The 19,401-nt window shown below is 41.3% G+C and overlaps 4 protein-coding genes across 11 annotated transcripts in view; 3 read left to right on the forward strand and 1 right to left on the reverse strand.

Annotated features, from left to right (window-relative positions):
- The window catches only part of abca2 (ATP-binding cassette, sub-family A (ABC1), member 2), a 41,613-nt gene extending 39,855 nt beyond the window's left edge, over positions 1-1,758 (forward strand). For 6 of the 8 annotated variants that reach the window (XM_028413444.1, XM_028413446.1, XM_028413449.1 and 3 more), the window contains 2 exons: positions 30-239; positions 655-1,758. In XM_028413444.1, the coding sequence (XP_028269245.1) occupies positions 30-239; positions 655-690 (246 nt within the window). In that variant the 3' untranslated portion in view covers positions 691-1,758. The remainder of the gene's footprint in view (positions 1-29; positions 240-654) is intronic. The other 2 variants (XR_003671219.1, XM_028413447.1) reach the window with 2 other exon arrangements.
- Positions 1,759-2,724: 966 nt separating this feature from the next.
- Positions 2,725-4,493, reverse strand: paxx (PAXX non-homologous end joining factor). The gene is made up of 7 exons (XM_028414802.1): positions 4,281-4,493; positions 3,950-4,010; positions 3,823-3,872; positions 3,573-3,745; positions 3,445-3,495; positions 3,058-3,151; positions 2,725-2,970 (listed from the first exon to the last, which is right to left on the reverse strand). The coding sequence occupies exons 1-7, from the start codon at positions 4,379-4,381 to the stop codon at positions 2,922-2,924; spliced, it is 579 nt and encodes a 192-aa protein (XP_028270603.1). The 5' UTR covers positions 4,382-4,493; the 3' UTR covers positions 2,725-2,921.
- A 793-nt stretch (positions 4,494-5,286) lies between these two features.
- pes (pescadillo) lies at positions 5,287-12,522 on the forward strand. Its single transcript, XM_028415199.1, has 15 exons — positions 5,287-5,438; positions 5,649-5,728; positions 5,974-6,127; positions 6,340-6,449; positions 6,654-6,825; positions 7,848-7,937; positions 8,183-8,299; positions 8,911-8,988; positions 9,299-9,388; positions 10,369-10,499; positions 10,600-10,725; positions 11,053-11,237; positions 11,494-11,654; positions 11,751-11,918; positions 12,168-12,522. Exons 1-15 carry the CDS (start codon positions 5,415-5,417, stop codon positions 12,240-12,242), a joined length of 1,761 nt encoding a protein of 586 aa, XP_028271000.1. The 5' UTR covers positions 5,287-5,414; the 3' UTR covers positions 12,243-12,522.
- A 1,633-nt stretch (positions 12,523-14,155) lies between these two features.
- gal3st1a (galactose-3-O-sulfotransferase 1a) lies at positions 14,156-19,297 on the forward strand. Its single transcript, XM_028414677.1, has 3 exons — positions 14,156-14,490; positions 16,578-16,728; positions 16,823-19,297. Exons 1-3 carry the CDS (start codon positions 14,481-14,483, stop codon positions 17,970-17,972), a joined length of 1,311 nt encoding a protein of 436 aa, XP_028270478.1. The 5' UTR covers positions 14,156-14,480; the 3' UTR covers positions 17,973-19,297.
- Positions 19,298-19,401: the final 104 nt, after the last annotated feature.

Below are 19,401 nucleotides of genomic sequence, written 5' to 3' on the forward strand. Positions count from 1 at the left end.
TTAAGACACCACACTTGTCATCTGTCCAGGTGTTTGTTAATTTTGCCAAGAAGCAAAGTGACAACCTGGAGCAGCAGGAGGTGTCGCCTCCGGGTGGCGGACAGTCCCCTTTGCAGCGCATCCTCAACCTGCTGAAGTCTCAGCCAGCCAACACAGAGCTCAATGCTCTGATCAGCGAAGCGCCAGAGGAGCTGGAGAGCGATGATGATGAAGGACTCATCAGCTTTGAAGAAGAACGGGTGAGTAATTATTTTAATCAACTGAAGTAAAAATGGCGAACACCATCCATTTCAGTTGATGGTGGGTGAATGACTGGATGAATTACTTTTTTATTATTTTTATTTTGTATTTATTTAGGGTGGGTGTACGATGCTGTAAGTCAGTAATCAGTAATCTGTAAGAGCAGTGATCCACATAGACTGGTCAGACGATGCAAGGGTCTGCCAGGAGAGCCATATTGCCATTATGCGCTACATGGCCACCTTACAGTGATCAGACATGACAGCTGTCAATCTGTCCCTGTCGAATGGAATGACATCCCAATGCCAGACCACACACAATCAGACATGAACCAGTGCTGGATGTGACCATGAGGAGAGGAATGTCATCACAGCCTAAGCTGCATTTACTCATGGATGTGTCTCTGTCTGGCAGGTGCAGCTCTCTTTCAACACAGACACTCTCTGTTGAAATGAGCCACTTTATGATAAGAGAGATGAAGGGAGTAACAGACAGTAGGACGGTGAAACCTGATCCTGTCTGTCTGAGCTCTGACACCTGGAGGGAGCTGCAGATTTAACCCTGAAGAGGACCAAAACTCTCTGCACCATGGACCAGTAGTTCAGTATTTCAGCCTCAAAATTCTTCAATCCAGGCAGGACTGTGGTGGTTCAGGACAGATCACGTGACCTGCAGGACCCAGACTGCAGGTAGAGGGAGAAGCACTTGCATCTCTGCTGGGAATTGTTTCTATGTTCCTTTATTGTGAGAATGTGAGTAGATGGCTGATGGTCATTTGTCAGTGAATGATGAAACCCTGCCAAAGGCCCTCGTGTAACTAGAGGGGGGCCCTTACTGTACCAAACTAGACCTGCCTTGGAAGCATGCTGCGATGATGGTAATGTAATACAGTCTATTTTTCTGTGGCAAGAAGAATGATTTATTTTAGATATTGAAGCAGCTACAGGCTGGTGTGTTTTATTTTGCAATAACAGAGGGTTTAGAGATGTGGTGTAGAAGTCTGCCTTTTTCCTTGATGTCATGAGACAAAGGGAATGTACACGGCATGGTTGTTGTCCTGATGGTGCCTCCCTTCTATCAACTTGCTTTGACACTGTACGTTGGTCTCTTTCTACTGAATGCTCTTTTTGTGCTTTTAACATATCATTATGTTGTAGACTCTGCCAAAAAGATCCTCTATACCGGACACAGTGTATTATAATAATAATAATAACAATAATGACTCCATCTCCAGTGAAGGTAATCAGCACTCTAACAGTGTGAGAACTCTGGCCATATTCCCTGACAAGGACTGCACTACCATCACTGTGACACTAAAAGGTATTCTCAGATCACTTTTAACTTTACGATTTTCAGATAATTTGTATGGAATCTGGCTTCAGTATATAAAACATGCAAAATATTCAGATTTACAATAACATGGATGTTTCTTTCACTGTATGTTGGCATGTGGTTTTAACTGTTCTCTCATGAGTTTTGTGATAATTGAGTTGTAATATGTCCCGTCACAAATAATTACTGTCTCACTTCTACTTTCACAGCTAATTGCAGTTATGTTGGTGATTATTATGGCAGTGGTGGTTTTTCCTACTTGAAGAGGTTATCATTAAAGAAGAAAAACTGACTGCTGTCGTCTCTTTCTTCTGCTGTGCTTTTGCAGGGATGTTTCCTCCAAACTATTAGAAAAAAATGTGTCCTCTCTGTGACAGTGTAGCTCTCTAAGCTAACAGGCTTTTATGTTGGAAGCCTTGGGGTCCCAGGAAAAATCACAACTGCCCCATTGATTCTAATACCAGAGAACAAGGACTAACTAGAATGTTCAGTTCCTGAAGTAACTGCTAGTGTGGTTGCAAAAGCAGCATTTGTGTCCAACCAAACCACTGACGCAGGCTTTTCAAAGCATGAGCCATGTCAGAAAGGCTGTGACTGTTTAACAAATTCCATCACTGCTGAACACGGTGTAGGCGCATGGCTCCTACACACCACTAGAGGGCACTCACAGACCACAAATGGCTGGACAACGTACAGTATCACAGCTTTTGTCTCTTAGTTAACCACAGAATTGTCAACCATTTTAAGTACATATAGCATGTTTTATTATTACTACTATTATTTGCATGTGCAGCATAAGACTCAACATGTTTCAAAGTTCAGATTTGAAACTATATTTTTAGGTGTAAGTGAAACAGATTTATTCAGTTCAGGTTTTCTGACAATGCCAGGAGTGTGTACACTGTTTGTACTCATTAGCCTCAACTACTGTGAGCCACACCATCATTCAAATGTTGAAGGTCTGTGTGATCTAAAATTTACATTGTGACCATAAAAGCCACATGCTGGATTTAAACTAAACCACTAGACTACCACTGGCACATAACTCAGCCATGCAACTTCTCAATTTGGACAATAAACTGCCTCATAGACTGTTTTTAGCACTGTTATAAAAAAAAGCCCTTTCATATTGTTAGAGTTCTGTGCAAACGTGTTGCAGCTTATCCTTTATTTCAGTTGCAAATTAAATTACATTTATCTGAATATGATAAAAGTTCCAGCCTTCATCACTGGCACATATTAAAATGTGATAAAAACAGTTATTTTACTAAACAAGCAGTGATTTCATAGATGAGTTAGTGCATTAAAAAAGCATTCATGGTGTCGCACCAACGTGAGAACACAGATGATTACTGCTCATCTGCATCATCGAAGGACACGCCGGTCGCCTGCAGCTTCCTGGAAAAAAAGACAGGTGTTGATTACAGATCAGAATGCAGCAGTTGCAGGTAGAAATTTGTGACGGATCCCTTCAAATTGATTTACTTTTTAGTGCCTGGGTTGATGAGTGAAGCTCCTGGAAGTCGTCTCTTTACTGCCACAGACGGAGCACCACTCTGCTGCTTTCGGGGTTCAAACTCTGAACAGGTAACACAACAATCCCAAATTGTAAGACGGTGATACACTTTTTATAGTTAGGGTGTGAAGCTAGCTGAGTGCCTTTGCTGTTTCGTGCATTTTTTGTATGTGACACTAAGTGTCTTCTTCTTCTGCTTTCTACATTCTACAGCATAAGGTGAACAGGATTTTGGTGCAAAAGAACCGCTTGACATGTTGGAATGTGAACTTATCCAATAGTGCTGAATTAGTTCCTTAATATCAATGTGATATATCACAATAATGTCCACAAATGTGGCAGTCTTAAAAACATACCTGCATGCCATCTTTGGTGATTTTTCACAGGACTAACAGAGGGGGATGCACCTGAGGGGGGCAAAACTCAGTTAGAACCGATTCTGAAGTTTTATATTAACAAAAAAAAACCTGAGACTTTGACTTACTGTCAAAGTGTGTAAGGCTGTCTGCCATCCTGAACAAAAGCTCCCTCAGCTCCTCTGTGGCCTGTGGCCCTTCAAGTTTGGACAGGGTCACACTGAGGTCACTGGGACCCACACGGAGCTCTGCACTGTCATCAAGCAACACAACAGACACGTCCCCGCTACTGCAGGACGATCTGAGAAAAAGGATTTCATGATTTACAGACACACACAGCCCTCTAGCAGCTGCTAAATAATGAGACTGTAGACTCACCTAAGTTTTAGCACATAATCCTCTGTCGATTTCAAGGCAAACCTTTGTCTCTGAACACAGTTTAGTTAAGTTAGAAGCACTGACAGCAGTATATTTAGTGATACTGAAGGAAATCATGAAAACTTACAAACTGCTTCAGTGTGTCCTCTGTGTACTCTGTGCTCCAAACTGCTGCAGCATCAGTCAGACTGCAGGACATGAAAACATACTGGTCACGTGTGTTTACAAGGAAGTGGACACACAGAAATGTAGTTTTAATTATAATGTATGCTGCTAGAATAAATGCTGATACGCCGTAAACACGTGAGGGCACATATCTTTTACTTTACGTATTCATTACATCTAAAGAACAAAAGATTGTTTTTCTGGAATAAAACGTGATTAAAAATTGTCCGTTTTTGAACGGACCCTGGTTCAGCGTCCTCTCGGCTCAAGTTTCAACACGGACATCGACTCACCAAATACTGAACACTCCGTTTTTCCTGCGTGTGTAGCAGATGAATTTAGACTGGCTCTTCTTGTCTAACACAGTGCAGTATGAAGTCTCATTCACATTCATGTTCCCTTTAAATTCAGACAGAAGACGAACAAAACAATAGGTTCGCTGCTGTTCTTCTTCTTCTTCTTCTTCTTCTCTAAGTTTAATGGCGGGTGGCTCTCAGGTGCATTACCGCCACCTTCTGAACTGGAGTGTGAAGGGGGACTCGACAGAAAAATCAACAAACAAAACAACATTCTTCTTCTCAGACTTGTATTTTGCATCCGAGTCTGCATGGCTGCCGCCTACCGGAGCGGCGTGTAAGCACAGAGTTTAGAAAATAAAGGAAAATACAATTTTGTTTGACTGAATGTTCCGCTGACAACTCTGACAAAATGTGTTTAGTAAACATGAATTTAAATTATTCAGTTTGTTTCCGCAGTGTACATTTAATTGTTGTGCACACACCAAAGCTGTTATACCAATCCTTGTGTTTTCTTCACAACAGTTACGCCGTGAAAAAACATTTTCGTGGATTGTTTTTAAGGCATCTGCCCGTGTGTTGAGTTGTGGCTGCCCCTAGTTAACATGAGCGTGTTAAACAGAACGGACACGGAGATTTATGCAGGTAAATCAACAGGGGAGAGCAGTTTGAGGTTGCGCAGAGAAAACAGTGTTGGGTCGGTAATCATTGCCGTCATGCATAGTTTCAAACCCCGTCCCCACAGTGACACCGTGTGGTCATTACAGTGCAGTACAGTTAAGAGGATTTTCTACTCCCTATGTGTACACCGTAAAAACAACACAAACCACATTTAATCCAGGACACAATAACTTTGAATTGAATGTAATTACATCTACTCAGATTGATACGTATATGCACTATTTATTTGGCAAGAAACAATTGATTTTTTACTGTGTTTTTATACAGGCAAGCAAACGGCCAACCCCTGGGTCTTGGCTGCTCCCCTTCGCCGCCCCCTACGCGCATGTCAAACGACACGTGCATGGGCTTTGCTCGGTAGCGTCGGCCGCTGTGTGTCCTCGTAAAAGCTGAATTTGTATTTACTCACATTTTCCTAAACCTGCGTGAAGGGTCGCAAATCGTTTGAAAATGGGGGGTCTTCAAAAGAAAAAGGTAAGAGTTAGTGTTCGGCTAATGTCCTGCTGAAGCAAAATATCAATCTGGCTATTTAGTTAGCTAATGCTGCTAGCTGAAGTTTGTTTTTTTCCTTTTGTGAAAAGCTGTTGGCTACAGATGGGCATGGGAAGGCTATTTTATCAAACTAATAATGTAGTTTGCCCATATAGTGTGAGTTTAACATGAGCGGCTGTCCTTATTCTGCAGTTTGAGAGGGGCTCTGCCACCAACTACATTACCAGAAACAGAGCTCGCAAGAAGTTGATGTTGAGTTTACCAGATTTCAGGTGAGTTGGTGTTTGTGTGATAATTCTGTACAGGCTGTTATTGCCAGCACAATCTAATGCAAATATTTTACTGCTTTTAAGATCAAAAGTTAATTTAGTAACATGTTTTAAATGGTGAATTGTCATTTTTGGAGCTGACTGCATTAAACTGAGGTGTGTTTTTAATACTTTGGTTATGGTATTTAGATAAAATAGTGTGATATTCAGCTTCACCAGTTACAGTTTTTTGTTTCTCTTATTTTCAGACGCCTGTGCATCCTTAAAGGCATCTATCCTCATGAGCCAAAACACAAGAAGAAGGTGAACAAGGGCTCCACTGCCCCGAGGACCTACTACCTACTCAAAGACATCCGCTTTCTGCTGCATGAGCCAATCGTTGGAAAATTCAGAGAGTACAAGGTATTTTAACCTGCACCACCAGCGTTTGAACGATCTTCAGAACAGCCTGTATTATTATAGTGAACTGATTTCAGTTGTAGTTTTAAATATCTTAAATTTAAATTTGTGTCGTGTTTTATGTAGTATGTGTGGATCCTGGTTTACTCGGCTTTGAGAATTACTTCAAAGTATGTCGTATTATGAAAAAACATCAAGGTGTTTTTGTTTTACAGATATTTGTGCGTAAACTTAAGAAGGCATATGGAAAAACAGAGTGGTCTGCAGTAGAGCGACTGAAAGAAAATAAACCTGCCTACAAATTAGACCATATCATCAAAGAAAGGTGAGACTGTTATACCCCACACTCAACATAGGAGGGCGTTGTTGAGCTTAACTGAGTCTCTGTGTTGACTTTAGTTGGATGGGTTATTTACAAAACTATAATTTGTAGGTTACACTATTGAAGTACTTTTTAACAAATTTAATTTTTAAAAAAATCTCATTTTAACAAATTGCGTTGTCTTACTGGTGCTTCTTTGTATGGCAGGTACCCCACCTTCATCGACGCCCTCCGTGACATTGACGATGCCCTCTGCATGTGCTTCCTCTTTTCCACTTTTGCAAGAACAGGAAAATGCCACGTTCAGACTATCCAGCTGTGTAGACGCCTCACTGTGGAGTGGATGAACTACGTGATTGCATCCCGCTCTCTCCGAAAGGTGCAAACTTACACTTACAATCAATGTTTTTGGTCATTAAGTATTAAAATTAGTCTGTCGTCTTTAAAATGTACTCAAGTCTTAAAAGTACAGGCATGGAGTTTAACGAGTGACGGTGCTGCTCAGTCGCTTTACTTATGTAGTTATTAAAGAAAGCAGTCCAAACTTCTCTCCATATAGGTCAGTGGTTCTGATGTTGCAGCAAACAGGCGGCTCGATGACCCAATGATAAACCAGCTCCACCAAACCAGCTTGTAGTCAGCTGTAGAGCCAGTTTCACTTTCAAGTCATAATAATCATAACTACAGTCAAATGGCCACCAGGCTCTGTGTATTCAAAATAAGTCACTCTCCCTTTAGCACAAAGCTTATTATTATAACATGTCAGTAACAGACTGTTTCCAGTCTATGGTGGAAATGTGTAATACAACCTCACATTCACCATAGCATACAGCGGAGCTGTCATTCTGATTGCTAAATTATCCATCTATCCTCTAAAATGTATCACTATAAAATCAACATGAATCAACAATATAGCATAAACAGCATCGCTAGCATTGCTAATTAACCAGACTAGCACATTAACGAGCACACAGGACGAAGCAGAACAATGTAACTGAGGCATCTGTCTCATTGAGTAACAGCACAAACACTGCCGCTTACTCGTAGGTCAGCAACACACTCTACTGAGAAACCTCCTCTCAGTCTCCGCCTCCTCACAGGCAGGTATATGCTCATTAAGCCTCAGTGATGCATAGACTGTGCACGGCTTAAAGTCTGTGTGTCTGTGCCGAGTAACGATGCTGCTCATAAAAAAAGGAAAAGTATTCAACTCGAAATTTATGTAATGAAGTAAAAGAAGTAGGAGAAAAAATTAAATCCAATCCAATAAATCCAATAAAGCACAGATCCAGATTTTTAATACTTGAGTACTGCAGTAACTTTAAATCTCTGCTTCTGCTAAAAGTTGGATTTAATCGACTCTTACCTGTAAAGCACTAAACACTTGTCTATCCCTGCCAGGTGTTTCTCTCCATCAAGGGAATATATTACCAAGCAGAGGTGATGGGACAGCTCATTACATGGCTGGTGCCATATCAGTTCTCCCATGATGTAAGTACAGATTGATGAAATACAGTCCACAGTGATTATGCTAATAGTAAGTAGTCAGTTATTACTGTGGGATTAAACACAGGGATGACAGATGTCAAGCAGCTGTGCTTTAATATATAGGAAGTCTCATTAGTTTGTGTGCTACAGATGTATTCATATATAGATATAATTTAAGTGGTAATACAGAAGAAATAATCTGTGAACTCATTCATACTCTTTTAAATTAAAGTGTTTTGCTGTTTCAGCATCCAACAGACGTTGACTACAGAGTGATGGCAACTTTCACAGAGTTGTACACCACTCTTCTAGGGTTTGTCAACTTCAGAGTCTACCACTCTCTAAACTTGGTCTACCCACCAAAGGTATGTTGGACTCACAAGAACTATTCTCTGGTTGCAGAAAAGATGTATTTAAACCATTGACAGTAAAAACTATGGACAGAGCTTCCGTGACGTCACCCGTTTGTTTCTGAAGAGCCGTTCTGAGGCTCGGTGGGAGGTTCGAGGACGTTGATGACCGCCACCATGTTGGCAGCGTCGCGTCCGCCAAAACTCCAAATATGGACAAAAAGGGGGAGCACGAGCGGGGTTTAGGGGGGCGGGCGATCGTGGAAGCAGGAAACTCACGTTGTGATACGTCAACTGTCTGTCACTCAAGCGGCAACGCCCATAATTATGCGTAATTTTAAGTCAGAATACCATTGAAACGAGTGAGTTGTAAAAAAATTCACCCCCCCTACAATTGACACTAGAAGGGAACCTATCATCTGAGACCAGAGTGGTTTTTTGTACCAGGCTGTAAACATGTTTTTTTCTGCTATGGGAAATTACTCCCTTTTGGAGCCAGCCCCCAGCAGTTGCGGCGTGAATTACAAGTTTTGACACTTCCGCATGGGCTTCAACTTTGAGCCCCGAAGGTTGCTTGATTTAAACATACTTTGATCACCCACACTCACCTTTCTCTCTTTGTGAAGCTGGACAGTAAAGCAGAGCCAGAGCTGAAAGAAGCAAATGAGGATGCTTATGCCATGAATTCAGAAAGCTACTTAGAGGTAAGTTTCTTTTTTCTGTAAAAAATGGAGTTTGTGAAGTGTAAGATTGTATAACTTTGTTTTTCTGTGCAAGATAAGACGTCCATTACACCCTTATGCAAGTGATCTGTGCCTTGAGGCTTTTCTGGGACAATATACACCAATTGACTCTAGCCTGTACACTCTTTTTCCTTTGCTTCTACTACTTATATCTGGATAATAACATCTCAGTATGAACCATACTGTGTCTTAATCTATGTTGGTATCTCAATCTGGGTATTTGCCGCAGTTGTGTGTTTTAAAATTAAAACAATTTTTTCCCTTCCTGCAGAAACTGTCAGCTCTGAGTGCCAGCCTTGCACGCGTGGTGTCTTCTGCAGAAGAGGAGGAGGCTGAACTTGACCAGTTTCCTGTTGAAGGGGTAAGGGAAACACAAAAATAAATCATTGCTGGCGTGAGAATATAATCATACACTATATTGCTAAAAGTATTCACTTAGCCTACCTATCTAAATAAGTAGGTCAGGTGTTCCAATCACTTCCAGGGCTACAGGTATATAAAAGGACCAAGGCATGCAGACTGCTTCTACAAACATGTGAGAAAGAATAGGCCACTCTCAGGAGCTCAGTGAATTCCAGCGTGGTACAGTGATAGGATGCCACCTGTGAGCCAGGCCTTCTCGCCCGACATCAGTGTCTGACCTCACAAATGTGCTTCTGCAAGAATGGTCAAACATTCCTATAAACACACTCCTAAACCTCATGGAGAGCCTTCCCAGAAGAGCTGAAGCTGTTGTCGTTGTAGGGGGTGGGCCTTAAACCACATGGATTAGGAATGGGATGTCTCTTAAGTTCATATGCGTGTAAAGGCAGATGAGCAAATACTTTTGGCAATATAGTGTAACATGCAGAAAAACAGCAGTTGATAAACTAATTGGTCTCTGAAGGCAAAGGTGAGAGGTCACATATTTTTGTCAGAGGACTGAAAGCTTTTTGAGGTGTGAGACTGGGGATTTACAGCTTGATGTTTGGTTGCTATGGATGAGATTTTTCTCACCCTGGGAAGCTTGTTTTGCCCAGCAGGTGTGAAGTTCTGATCCACTCGCCCAGGCTAACAGGGACTTCAGGCTCTTAGTCTTTTTATGAACTAGGAATCCTTCAAGCCTTATATAATTCCTGTTTATTTTTCTGTTCAAGCTTCTAGGTTGTCAGCAATATGCCTGTTTCAACTGCAGTAACTTGCAGGCAGTTTTAGGGTGGCCTGCACGTTTTGTTTTGGTTTTTTGTAACTGCAGGGAGCATACTTATGAGAATTCCTTCAGGGCATTTTTCGGAATAGGGATTGCTGGACTCCTGCTGCCTTACACAGAAATAACGAATGCTTTCCTTTGCTTTTATTTAGGAGGACATGGAGAAGATGGAGGCAAGAGAAAAAGAACTGAAACAACAGGAAGCCCAGAAAAAGATTTTTCAGGGTCTCAAGTTCTTCCTCAACAGAGAAGTCCCCAGAGAGTCACTGGCTTTTGTCATCAGGTGCGAATGTCTATCACGGGACATTTGGAAAGAAAGAAAATGTTCATATAAATGTTCAACTCATGGGAAGCCCTCTTTTTGTGTTTGTCTGCTGCCTCAGGTGTTTTGGTGGTGAGGTGTCCTGGGACAAGTCTGTTTGCATTGGCAGCACATACGAGGTGACAGAGGAGACCATCACACATCACATTGTTGATAGACCCAGTATTGACAAACAACATATCAACAGGTAACAGAATGTTTTTTTTTTTGTTTTTTTTTTGCTCTTGAAATATCAAGAACACAAAGAACAACCAATTAGAGTAACACTTCTGAACTCTTAAAAACAGGAAGTGTGCCGACTGTCATCCTTGTACATTACCATATTCTTTACAGTGCCTTCTTTCAGAGATCTCTGTTCTCAATGCACCATCTGTTCTTCAATGTAACACTGCATTAGCAAATAGGGAAAAAATCCCCAACCAGGCCTGAGGTTATGTCCTCATTTCATAGAAGGATCAGGGAAATAGAGTGGCTGTAGTAAGAGACCATTTTTACATCCTTCACCTCTCCTCAGGTACTACATCCAGCCCCAGTGGGTGTATGATTGTGTCAACGGCAAAATACTCCTGCCTGTGGAGGACTATTTTCTTGGAGTGACTCTGCCCCCTCATCTCTCTCCTTTCGTGGAGGAGAAGGAAGGCGACTATGTGCCCCCCGAGAAACTGAAGATACTGGCCTTACAGCGGGGAGAAAACCCAGGTGAGGATCAGTCAGTTCAGTGTTCATATGTCACATAAATGGATCTTTGATGGGTGTACAAGGTGTGGCTAATTAATAAACAAGACTGCACTTTTGGAAGTAACGCCAGCTTTAGTTTTGTGTTTAATAGCCACACCTTATATTTAAGTCTGCAATCAATAATAAATAACACATAATGTATGTGGTGAACACTTTACTGTAGGCACACTGGTTTTAGAGATCATGTACAAAAATGTGAGTTTGTCTTGCTTTACAGCTCATGAACAGGAGGATAACAATTCTGATGAGGAAGGGGAGGAGGGAGAGGACGAGGAAGAAGAGGAGGAGGATGACAATGAGGATGAAGAGGAAGATGATGAGGAAGAAGCGGAAGAGAAGAACCTCAAGAAGTTAGAAGAAGGAAGGTCCCAGGGCAAGGTGAGAGATTTCTGATCCAACTTCGAAGCAGTTTGTGCCAGATCCCTGTTATTGTGTAGCAGTTAAGTTAATGGATCTGCCACTTTTCCCGTTTAGTCTCTGCAAGTCAAAGTGACGCCTGGAAAAGTAAAGGTGGAAAATCCAGAACGCTTGGAGCAGGAAGAGAAAGCGGAGGAGAAACGTCTGGCCATCATGATGATGAAAAAAAAGGAAAAGTACCTCTACGACAAGATCATGTTTGGAAAGAAAAGAAAGATCCGAGAGGTGAGTTTCATTGTTGATGGAGTATAGATTCTCATTGTTCAGCCATGTAAAGGGCTAACATTCCTACATTTTTAACATTGCAGCACTTATCATTACCTGACATCTTATCTCAGGCTAGGACTGCAACAGTATTGTGTAGCTGGTGTGTATAGAACATGTGAGGGTCCCTGGAGTTCACTGACCTCTGAAATGTTTGTGTAACTGATACTGGGTATCTGTTCATTAACTCTCCTTTTTCTCCTCCTACAGGCTAACAAACTTGCTGCTAAGAGAAAGGCCCATGATGATGCTGAAAAGGCAAAGAAGAAAAAGGCCAAAAAATAAATTGTCTGATTACATATACTTCAGACTGAAATGGAGCGTGTTGCAGACGAACATGTCGTCAAACCTGTAAGGGCAGTAGAGCGTTCTGTGATTTGGATGACATCAACTTCAAACTGAAATGCAGGATGTGGCATGTGCTCATTGTGTAATTATTGATGTACAAGAAGCTGTTTTCCTTCATTTGTTTGTATGATCTATTCTACAGAAGACATTTTCCATTTTATTTCCATGTCTGTACTTGAAGCTGTATTTTAAAGTAAAAGCAAAGTGTACATATTAACCCTGTTACTCCTTATTTTGTATCAGTTACTGAAAAACAGCAAATGGTTAGATATTCAAGAATTATTTATGCATCAAGTGAGCCAGTACAGTGCCCTCCAAGAGTACTGGAACAGTGAGGCCAATTCCTTTATTTTTGCTATAGACTGAAAGCATTTGGGTTTGACATCAAAAGATGAATATATGACAAGAGGTTATTATTTCAAGAAGATAGCCTCTTTTGTTTGCACCCACCCCAGTTTTCATGTGAGCTAAAGTATTAGAACAGACGGACTTAAAGTATATTAAACTGAATACAACTTAATATGTAGTTGAAAATCATTTGCTTGTAATAACCGCATCAAGCCTGGGACCTACTGACATCACCAAACTGTTGCATTTCACTCCAGCCTCTCCAGCCTGGTTAGGGTCTTTACAACTCGCAAATCATTTCTGCTGGTCTTCCCGTTCAAGGTCTGTTACTTCTTTAGGACAGAAATAACAGTAACTGATTCTGATTCTGACCAGTCTATTGCAAAAATAAAGGTATTGGCCTCACTGTTCCAATACTTTTGGAGGGGACTGTGTCTTTTAAAAGACTTCTGTTGCTGAAGAAATGCTCAAAATTGATACTGCCACATCTGTGCATTGGGGAAGCTGAGATCACTGTGCTGCTGTTGGTTGGATGCCTATACTAAGTGGTCCACACTTGAACAGTGGACGTTGATGACAAAACAGTATAAGGTCCTTTGAGTTGATGCCGTGAACACATGGGCCAAAGGCTCACCGCTCTATTTACATCCAGATCTGCATTCCTCACGTGCCCACCCGGTTCGGGTCTCAGCCTGGCACTCTGGGTGCCTGCATGCAAAGGCACTCCCTGCTGAACAAAAGCAACAGTGTCGTGTCTGTGCATGACAAGTGTGGGATGAGGACTGCAGATCCAGTGTGCCTTCCAGGAATTGGCTTCAGTGTTAGATAGCGTGTTGGTTGAGCCCTTGTCACCACATATTGCTACATGCTGGTACACAGGGCCAAATAGACTCATTGATAGTGGAATGTTCATTTCATTCTCTACTGAAATATTGGCATAGTCTTGCTCAAGAGACTTGAGAATGGTAGTTTTACAGGGGTCTGCACTGTAACCTCCACCTCCCAGATTTTAAGTCATTTTTGCTCTGAATTCATAAAGATCAAATTTACACAGAATACAAGAATTGATTATTTGTGAATGAAAAAAACAACGTTATCATGTAACAGCCCACAATGTGTGTTCAGCTAATTGATCTGTATTTATGATGTAATGGCTGTACTGTATACATACTTTCTACTACATGCATAGACACAGCCTGCTAAAGAAGCATTTCAAACAATACATACAGAGCAGTCTTGATCAACTGGTACAATTCAAGTCTTTGTTCTTTGGATTTCTGCATTTGTTCTTTTTATGCTTTTTTCCACCCCTCCTATCAGCTTGCAGCTCAGACTTCTGTGTCTACACTCAATAGCCCTCTGTATGTAGACACAGAACAGGCACTATACAGCCTCCTTTCTTCCCTCCTCCCTCTCCACCCCCCTGCCCCTCCCCTCTTCTGCACTCTCTGACAAGTGCATATCCCCTGACAGAGACCCTGACGTCACAGGTGGCTAGATGAGCCTCCCTGCAGTGCTTAATTCAGCAAGATCAGCTTTTGAAATTGAAAATTCAGGGGGGAGGCAGCAGGCGGGCTGAAGGCATCAGGTGTTCATGCAGAGTGCCAGGAGAGGAAAGAGGAGAAGAGGAACAGATGAAGCAGATGAATGAGCTCTGTGGCACTGGACATGTGATAAGTGGAGGACTGTGCTGGCTCTGTAACAGTATGTGTATGTCAAGATCAGACATAAGAGGAGCTGCCAGAGGAGACTGACTTGTGTTAACTATCTGGAACAGTAACGATGCTGCCGGGCTTCTAACACAGTCAGTAGTTTTTCTTTGGATTTATGCATGAAGGTAAGAGATCCCTCACTGGTGTTTTATTGTAATTACTGTGTGCCTTGCAATGATAATGATACGCTTTTTGTGTTACAAATAAGATAATACAAGCACATTCAACCATGTTATAAGAAATGGGAAACTCTTCAATATGTCCTATAATCTGGCCATGTTACCACAACAAAACATATTACAACAATACTTTGAAGGGTTAATGTCATCAGGTTAGATGCAGGTTGTAACTTGTTATTTAAAATACGTCAGGGAACATTTAGCAGAGACTTTCAGTTAATAGGCAGTTTATCCTTCTGAGACCAGCCACTTTTAGGTGGAAAAACCAAGAAAACAATTAAAAAAACACTGCTTCTAAGCTCAGGTTTTGGATAATTACATGCATATCCAGTATTTGAAACATGTCCACAAATGTCTCATTAGAGATGCTTCTGAAATCTCATATGCCTCCATAAAATACCCTTCATGAAGTCCAGACAGGGAGAAACAGCTCTTTTAGTTGTGGAACTAAGATGCACACTCTGCAGTACAGTTCATTCAGGACCCAGGCACACGGCACCTCGAGCCAAAGTAGAGGTTTAGGAGCTATAATCCAAAGCTGGTCCAAACCCAACAATGAATAATAAATGACACACGGGACACCACATCAGAGCAAGCAAGATGCTCTTGCTTTTAAGTCACAGTCACACAATTATTATTATTGCATAGTCTCACATGATTTGTAGTAAAGGAGGATTTTTTTAGAGGCATAGCTTATCAGAGGCAGTGATGACATACAGTGAGTCAGGTCCCTGTATCCCAGATGCTGTTGGTGCAATGTTTATTTGCAGCTTGGAAGCAGCTGCATGCAACAGGCAATTTAGTGCTGTAACAACAGGGATCTATCCAGCTCTGACTAACTACCAGGTGTGACATCATTGACTGGAAAACCAAAAAACAGGAAAACATTCAGGAACATTTCAACCAATGGGAAGTTTGATGTTTATGGCGATGCAATGATTGATATTAATCATCAAGGGATAAATGGAAGAAAACACAATTATACACTTTTCTGTATTTCAGACAATATCTGAACCCTCTTTGAGGATGATATTTCTCACACGTGTTTGTGTGACTGCCCCTTACTCATCTTGTTGACCTTATTCTCAAGCAGCAAAACCCTAACCTGATTCTAATCTGGACGGGTCAAAATGTCCTCTCAGATCTCAGCCTAAATGATAAATACATAATCATTCTTTAATGTTTCCTTAACAAAAGATCAAAGATGAAAATGAATGGGACCTATCCGGTACACCACCCCCCTGTCCTGTAATGGGGACACAGTGGGTCACATGATGTTGAATATTCTAGGTGGTGAGTGTTACTTGTCTGGCTGAGTCAGCATGCGGCTTCAGCCAGGGGATGCCATATCACTTTCCACAGTGGTGCATTATTTATTTTTCGGGGCCAGCTGAGAGTCGGGCATTTAAAGCCGTAAGCATGTAATTTTGTATCATGTCATACAATTTTAACTACACCCTCTGTTTAAAATGTTTATGAAGGCAGGATCAGATGAAAACAGGGTGACTGGGGGAAACTGTGTGAAAGCAGTGACAGTGTACTGCCCTGTGGCCTCATGTTCCTGAATTATGGGCCACCTGATGACAATACTGTAATCCACACTAGAAGTGCTTTTAGAGAATTATCATTAAACGTCTACCAAAAAATAATGAAACACATTAGTGGATTATTTTATATTAGATTAACATGGAAAGTTATTAAATAAATACTACAGTTACAGTTTGTGTTTGTGCAGATGTCATAATCTGTTCAGATAAACCTGTCTATAACATGACGCTCCAGTGTATTACAGTGGTCATGTTATTGTGTCTCTACCAGAAACCAGACGACAAAGATTGTAATCTATATGGAGTACTTTTCCAATTAATTAGCAAAATAAATGATTCAAAATGTTCTCATTGTGTTTCCCTTATTGCAAAGAACAACATAATGAAGGTCTTGGCTTTCTTGTGAATAACAAAGACATGTCTGGGCAAGTAGAAAATGAACAACAAGCTAGTGATAAAGAGCCAATTTGTTCTGTGTTTTTGAAGGTAACCTTCGGTTCTGCTGGGCCATGGCTGTCAAGCAAGTGAGACAGTGGAGGTCCATGTGCAAAGGCCTGATCCTGGGGACAGTGCTGACTAGCTGCATGATCCTTCTTTACTGCCTCTCCACCCCACAGATACACTTCAGTATGCCCGAGTAAGACCTGTAAATCTATTTTCCTCTGCAAACACTGTATTTTGAAGCTGGGTCAAATTTCCAAATATGATCTTTTTCCTGTTTTCCTCTGTAGGGTTCCTGTGCCTTACTCCTGTGCTCACCGTCCATCCCAACTCCACCCCAAACTCACTACCAACACTTCACAAAAAAAACCTGGCCAGACCTGTGCACCTAAAGTAGATATCATGTTCATGAAGACACACAAAACAGCCAGCAGCACATTCCTCAATATTCTGTTCCGCTTTGGGGAGAAGCACAGGCTGAAGTTTGCCTTTCCTGACAGCAGAAATGACTTCTTCTATCCATCCCTTTTCCAGCGCTCCCAGGTTAAAGACTACAGATCTGGGATGTGCTTCAATATTATCTGTAATCACATGCGATTCAATGCACCTGAAGTGGCCAAGCTGCTACCTATGGACACATCCTACATCACCATTCTGCGTGAGCCAGCAGAGCTCTTTGAGTCATCCTTTCATTACTTTGGCCGCCTGGTGCCGTTTACCTGGAAGATACCAGGCGATGACAAGTTGACTGAGTTCCTACTTGACCCGCATCGCTACTTCGATCCAGAGGGCTTCAACTCGTTCTACCTCAAGAATCTGTTGTTCTTTGACTTTGGACAGGACAACACTCTGGAGCTGGACGATCCACGGGTAGCGGAAGGAATCAAGTTCATCACTGATCGTTTTCAGCTGATCATGTTGGTAGAATACTTTGAGGAATCACTCATCCTGCTCAAGGATGCCCTCTGCTGGGACATGGATGACTTGCTCTTCTTCAAGCTCAATGTCCGCAAGGGATCCACTGTATCCAAACTTACCCCTGAGCTGAGGGCCAGGGCCCTCGAGTGGAATGCAGTTGACTGGAAACTGTACCAGCATTTCAACCAAACATTTTGGAAGAAAGTACATGCATATGGACTGCAGCGTATGGCTGAGGATGTAGCAGAACTCAGGAGGAGGAACAAAGAGATGGCATCTATCTGCATCGAGGGGGGTCATGCTGTGGAAGCTGGCAGCATCCAAGAGACGGACATGCAGCCCTGGCAGCCCATCGGAGAGAAGTCCATCATGGGTTATAACTTAAAGAAGAACGTGGACAAAGCACATCGGAAGCTGTGCCGCAAGATGTTGATGCCAGAGATTCAGTACCTGACAGAGCTGGGAGTTAACCTGTGGATCACCAAGCTTTGGGGCCATGTCAGAGAGATCATCAACTGGTGATGAGGTATATGCGAGAGAGGGGCCAACTCAACTCTGATAGACTGTATTAAGAGAATGTGATTGTGTGGCTGGTAGAGTGGGTTTCAGTGTCTCATTTATTGGAAATGTGTCCATATCCACACCTTGTCATTATGAATGATTGTGCACTGTAATGTATCTGATGGGTGCTTGAAGAAAAAAAAAAGTTTACCTCACAATCTACAAATACTGAACCAATGTACTACACCCAGCTGAGACTTAGTATTGTTCTCTTTCGTTGTGAGTCAGTTTTATTAAAATGTTCTTACTCTAAGATGTGAGCTTGTTCTGATGGAGCGGCTGAATGAAATATGGTGAGTCAGGATTATTTTTATGAAGCCCTCGATGGAATAAAGAACGTGTTGCCATCCCTGCCAAATCTTAAAGGTTGAAGATGCAGAAGCACTTTTATAATTAATGTAAAACTCAAGTTTGAAAGACTGGTTCCACACTAAGGGCTAAAATACAGATGTGAATATAATGAACGCTAGTATTACATCCCACTTGTGGAGGACAAAATCAGCTCTAACTTTTAAAAAATAATATAACATCATAAATCAAAATCTAGGTCTGACCCCATGTCAGAGCCCCACAACTGCTACTTCTAAAACAAATGTAGCTTTTACTATATTATATTATTTGTTATTTGTTACACAGGCCTTTTCTGCAGTTAACGTGTCTGTCTTGAAATTAATTTAAGTCAATTAATTAAAAAGTGCACACACAACAATGCAATCAAGCATCAAAAATATTTCATTTCTTTAACTTCATGTCATTCTTTGTATGTTGCTACTGTTTTTCTCCTGTGTCACCTGACATGAGTTCCTGCTGTAGATGTTCTGCTGATAGCACAGTGTTTTTCCTTTAATGTGTGCTTTTGCCTGTTGTTTTGGCAGATGCATGGATAATGTGGTGAGACTCGCATAGTGAGCCAAATAAATGAAATCACTGTCAGTCAAGTATCCACAAGGGCACTGTGTCAGTGACTTACAGTGTTGAACACCACACGTGTTTACACTGAAAGTGAGAAATGTAACATGTAACATTGTTTTTCCTCTTAATGTACTGTATTGTTCACCTTATTTTCATTTCATTCATCTATAAATATCATTTATTATGCACCTATATGTTCAGTATTTTGTTTATATTTTATTAATGATTTTGTTAAGTGTTTTATTTTAGGCTATTTACTGATTTTTGTCCTCCATACAATCTATTCATTGCTACCAGCAATAAAAATAAATGATAATCTTCTTAAAATAAAGTGAAATGTAATGTTGCATGTATCAGAAGACTGACTCGTAATATGGACCGCTTCCTCACTTTTATCTTTGGGTGATAAGTTACAAAACAAATGTTTCTGGTTAGTTGTGTTTGAATGTATACATCCATGTTGTACATACCAACCTCT

Source organism: Parambassis ranga, chromosome 9 (assembly GCF_900634625.1).
Source record: "Parambassis ranga chromosome 9, fParRan2.1, whole genome shotgun sequence".
NCBI lineage: Eukaryota > Metazoa > Chordata > Actinopteri > Ambassidae > Parambassis > Parambassis ranga.

What these genes read in the sequence shown, in the direction of transcription:
- paxx (XM_028414802.1), bottom strand. Translation starts at nt 4,381, where the DNA reads ATGAATGTGAATGAGACTTCATACTGCACTGTGTTAGACAAGAAGAGC. An exon ending in TCACCAAAGATGGCATGCAG is followed by an intron (nt 3,152 to 3,444) that starts GTATGTTTTTAA and finishes TTACCTGTTCAG; the next exon opens with AGTTTGAACCCCGAAAGCAG. An exon ending in ATCAACCCAGGCACTAAAAA is followed by an intron (nt 2,971 to 3,057) that starts GTAAATCAATTT and finishes CTTTTTTTCCAG; the next exon opens with GAAGCTGCAGGCGACCGGCG.
- pes (XM_028415199.1), top strand. Translation starts at nt 5,415, where the DNA reads ATGGGGGGTCTTCAAAAGAAAAAG. An exon ending in ATTCAGAAAGCTACTTAGAG is followed by an intron (nt 8,989 to 9,298) that starts GTAAGTTTCTTT and finishes CCCTTCCTGCAG; the next exon opens with AAACTGTCAGCTCTGAGTGC. An exon ending in ACAGCGGGGAGAAAACCCAG is followed by an intron (nt 11,238 to 11,493) that starts GTGAGGATCAGT and finishes CTTGCTTTACAG; the next exon opens with CTCATGAACAGGAGGATAAC.
- gal3st1a (XM_028414677.1), top strand. An exon ending in ATACACTTCAGTATGCCCGA is followed by an intron (nt 16,729 to 16,822) that starts GTAAGACCTGTA and finishes TTTCCTCTGTAG; the next exon opens with GGTTCCTGTGCCTTACTCCT.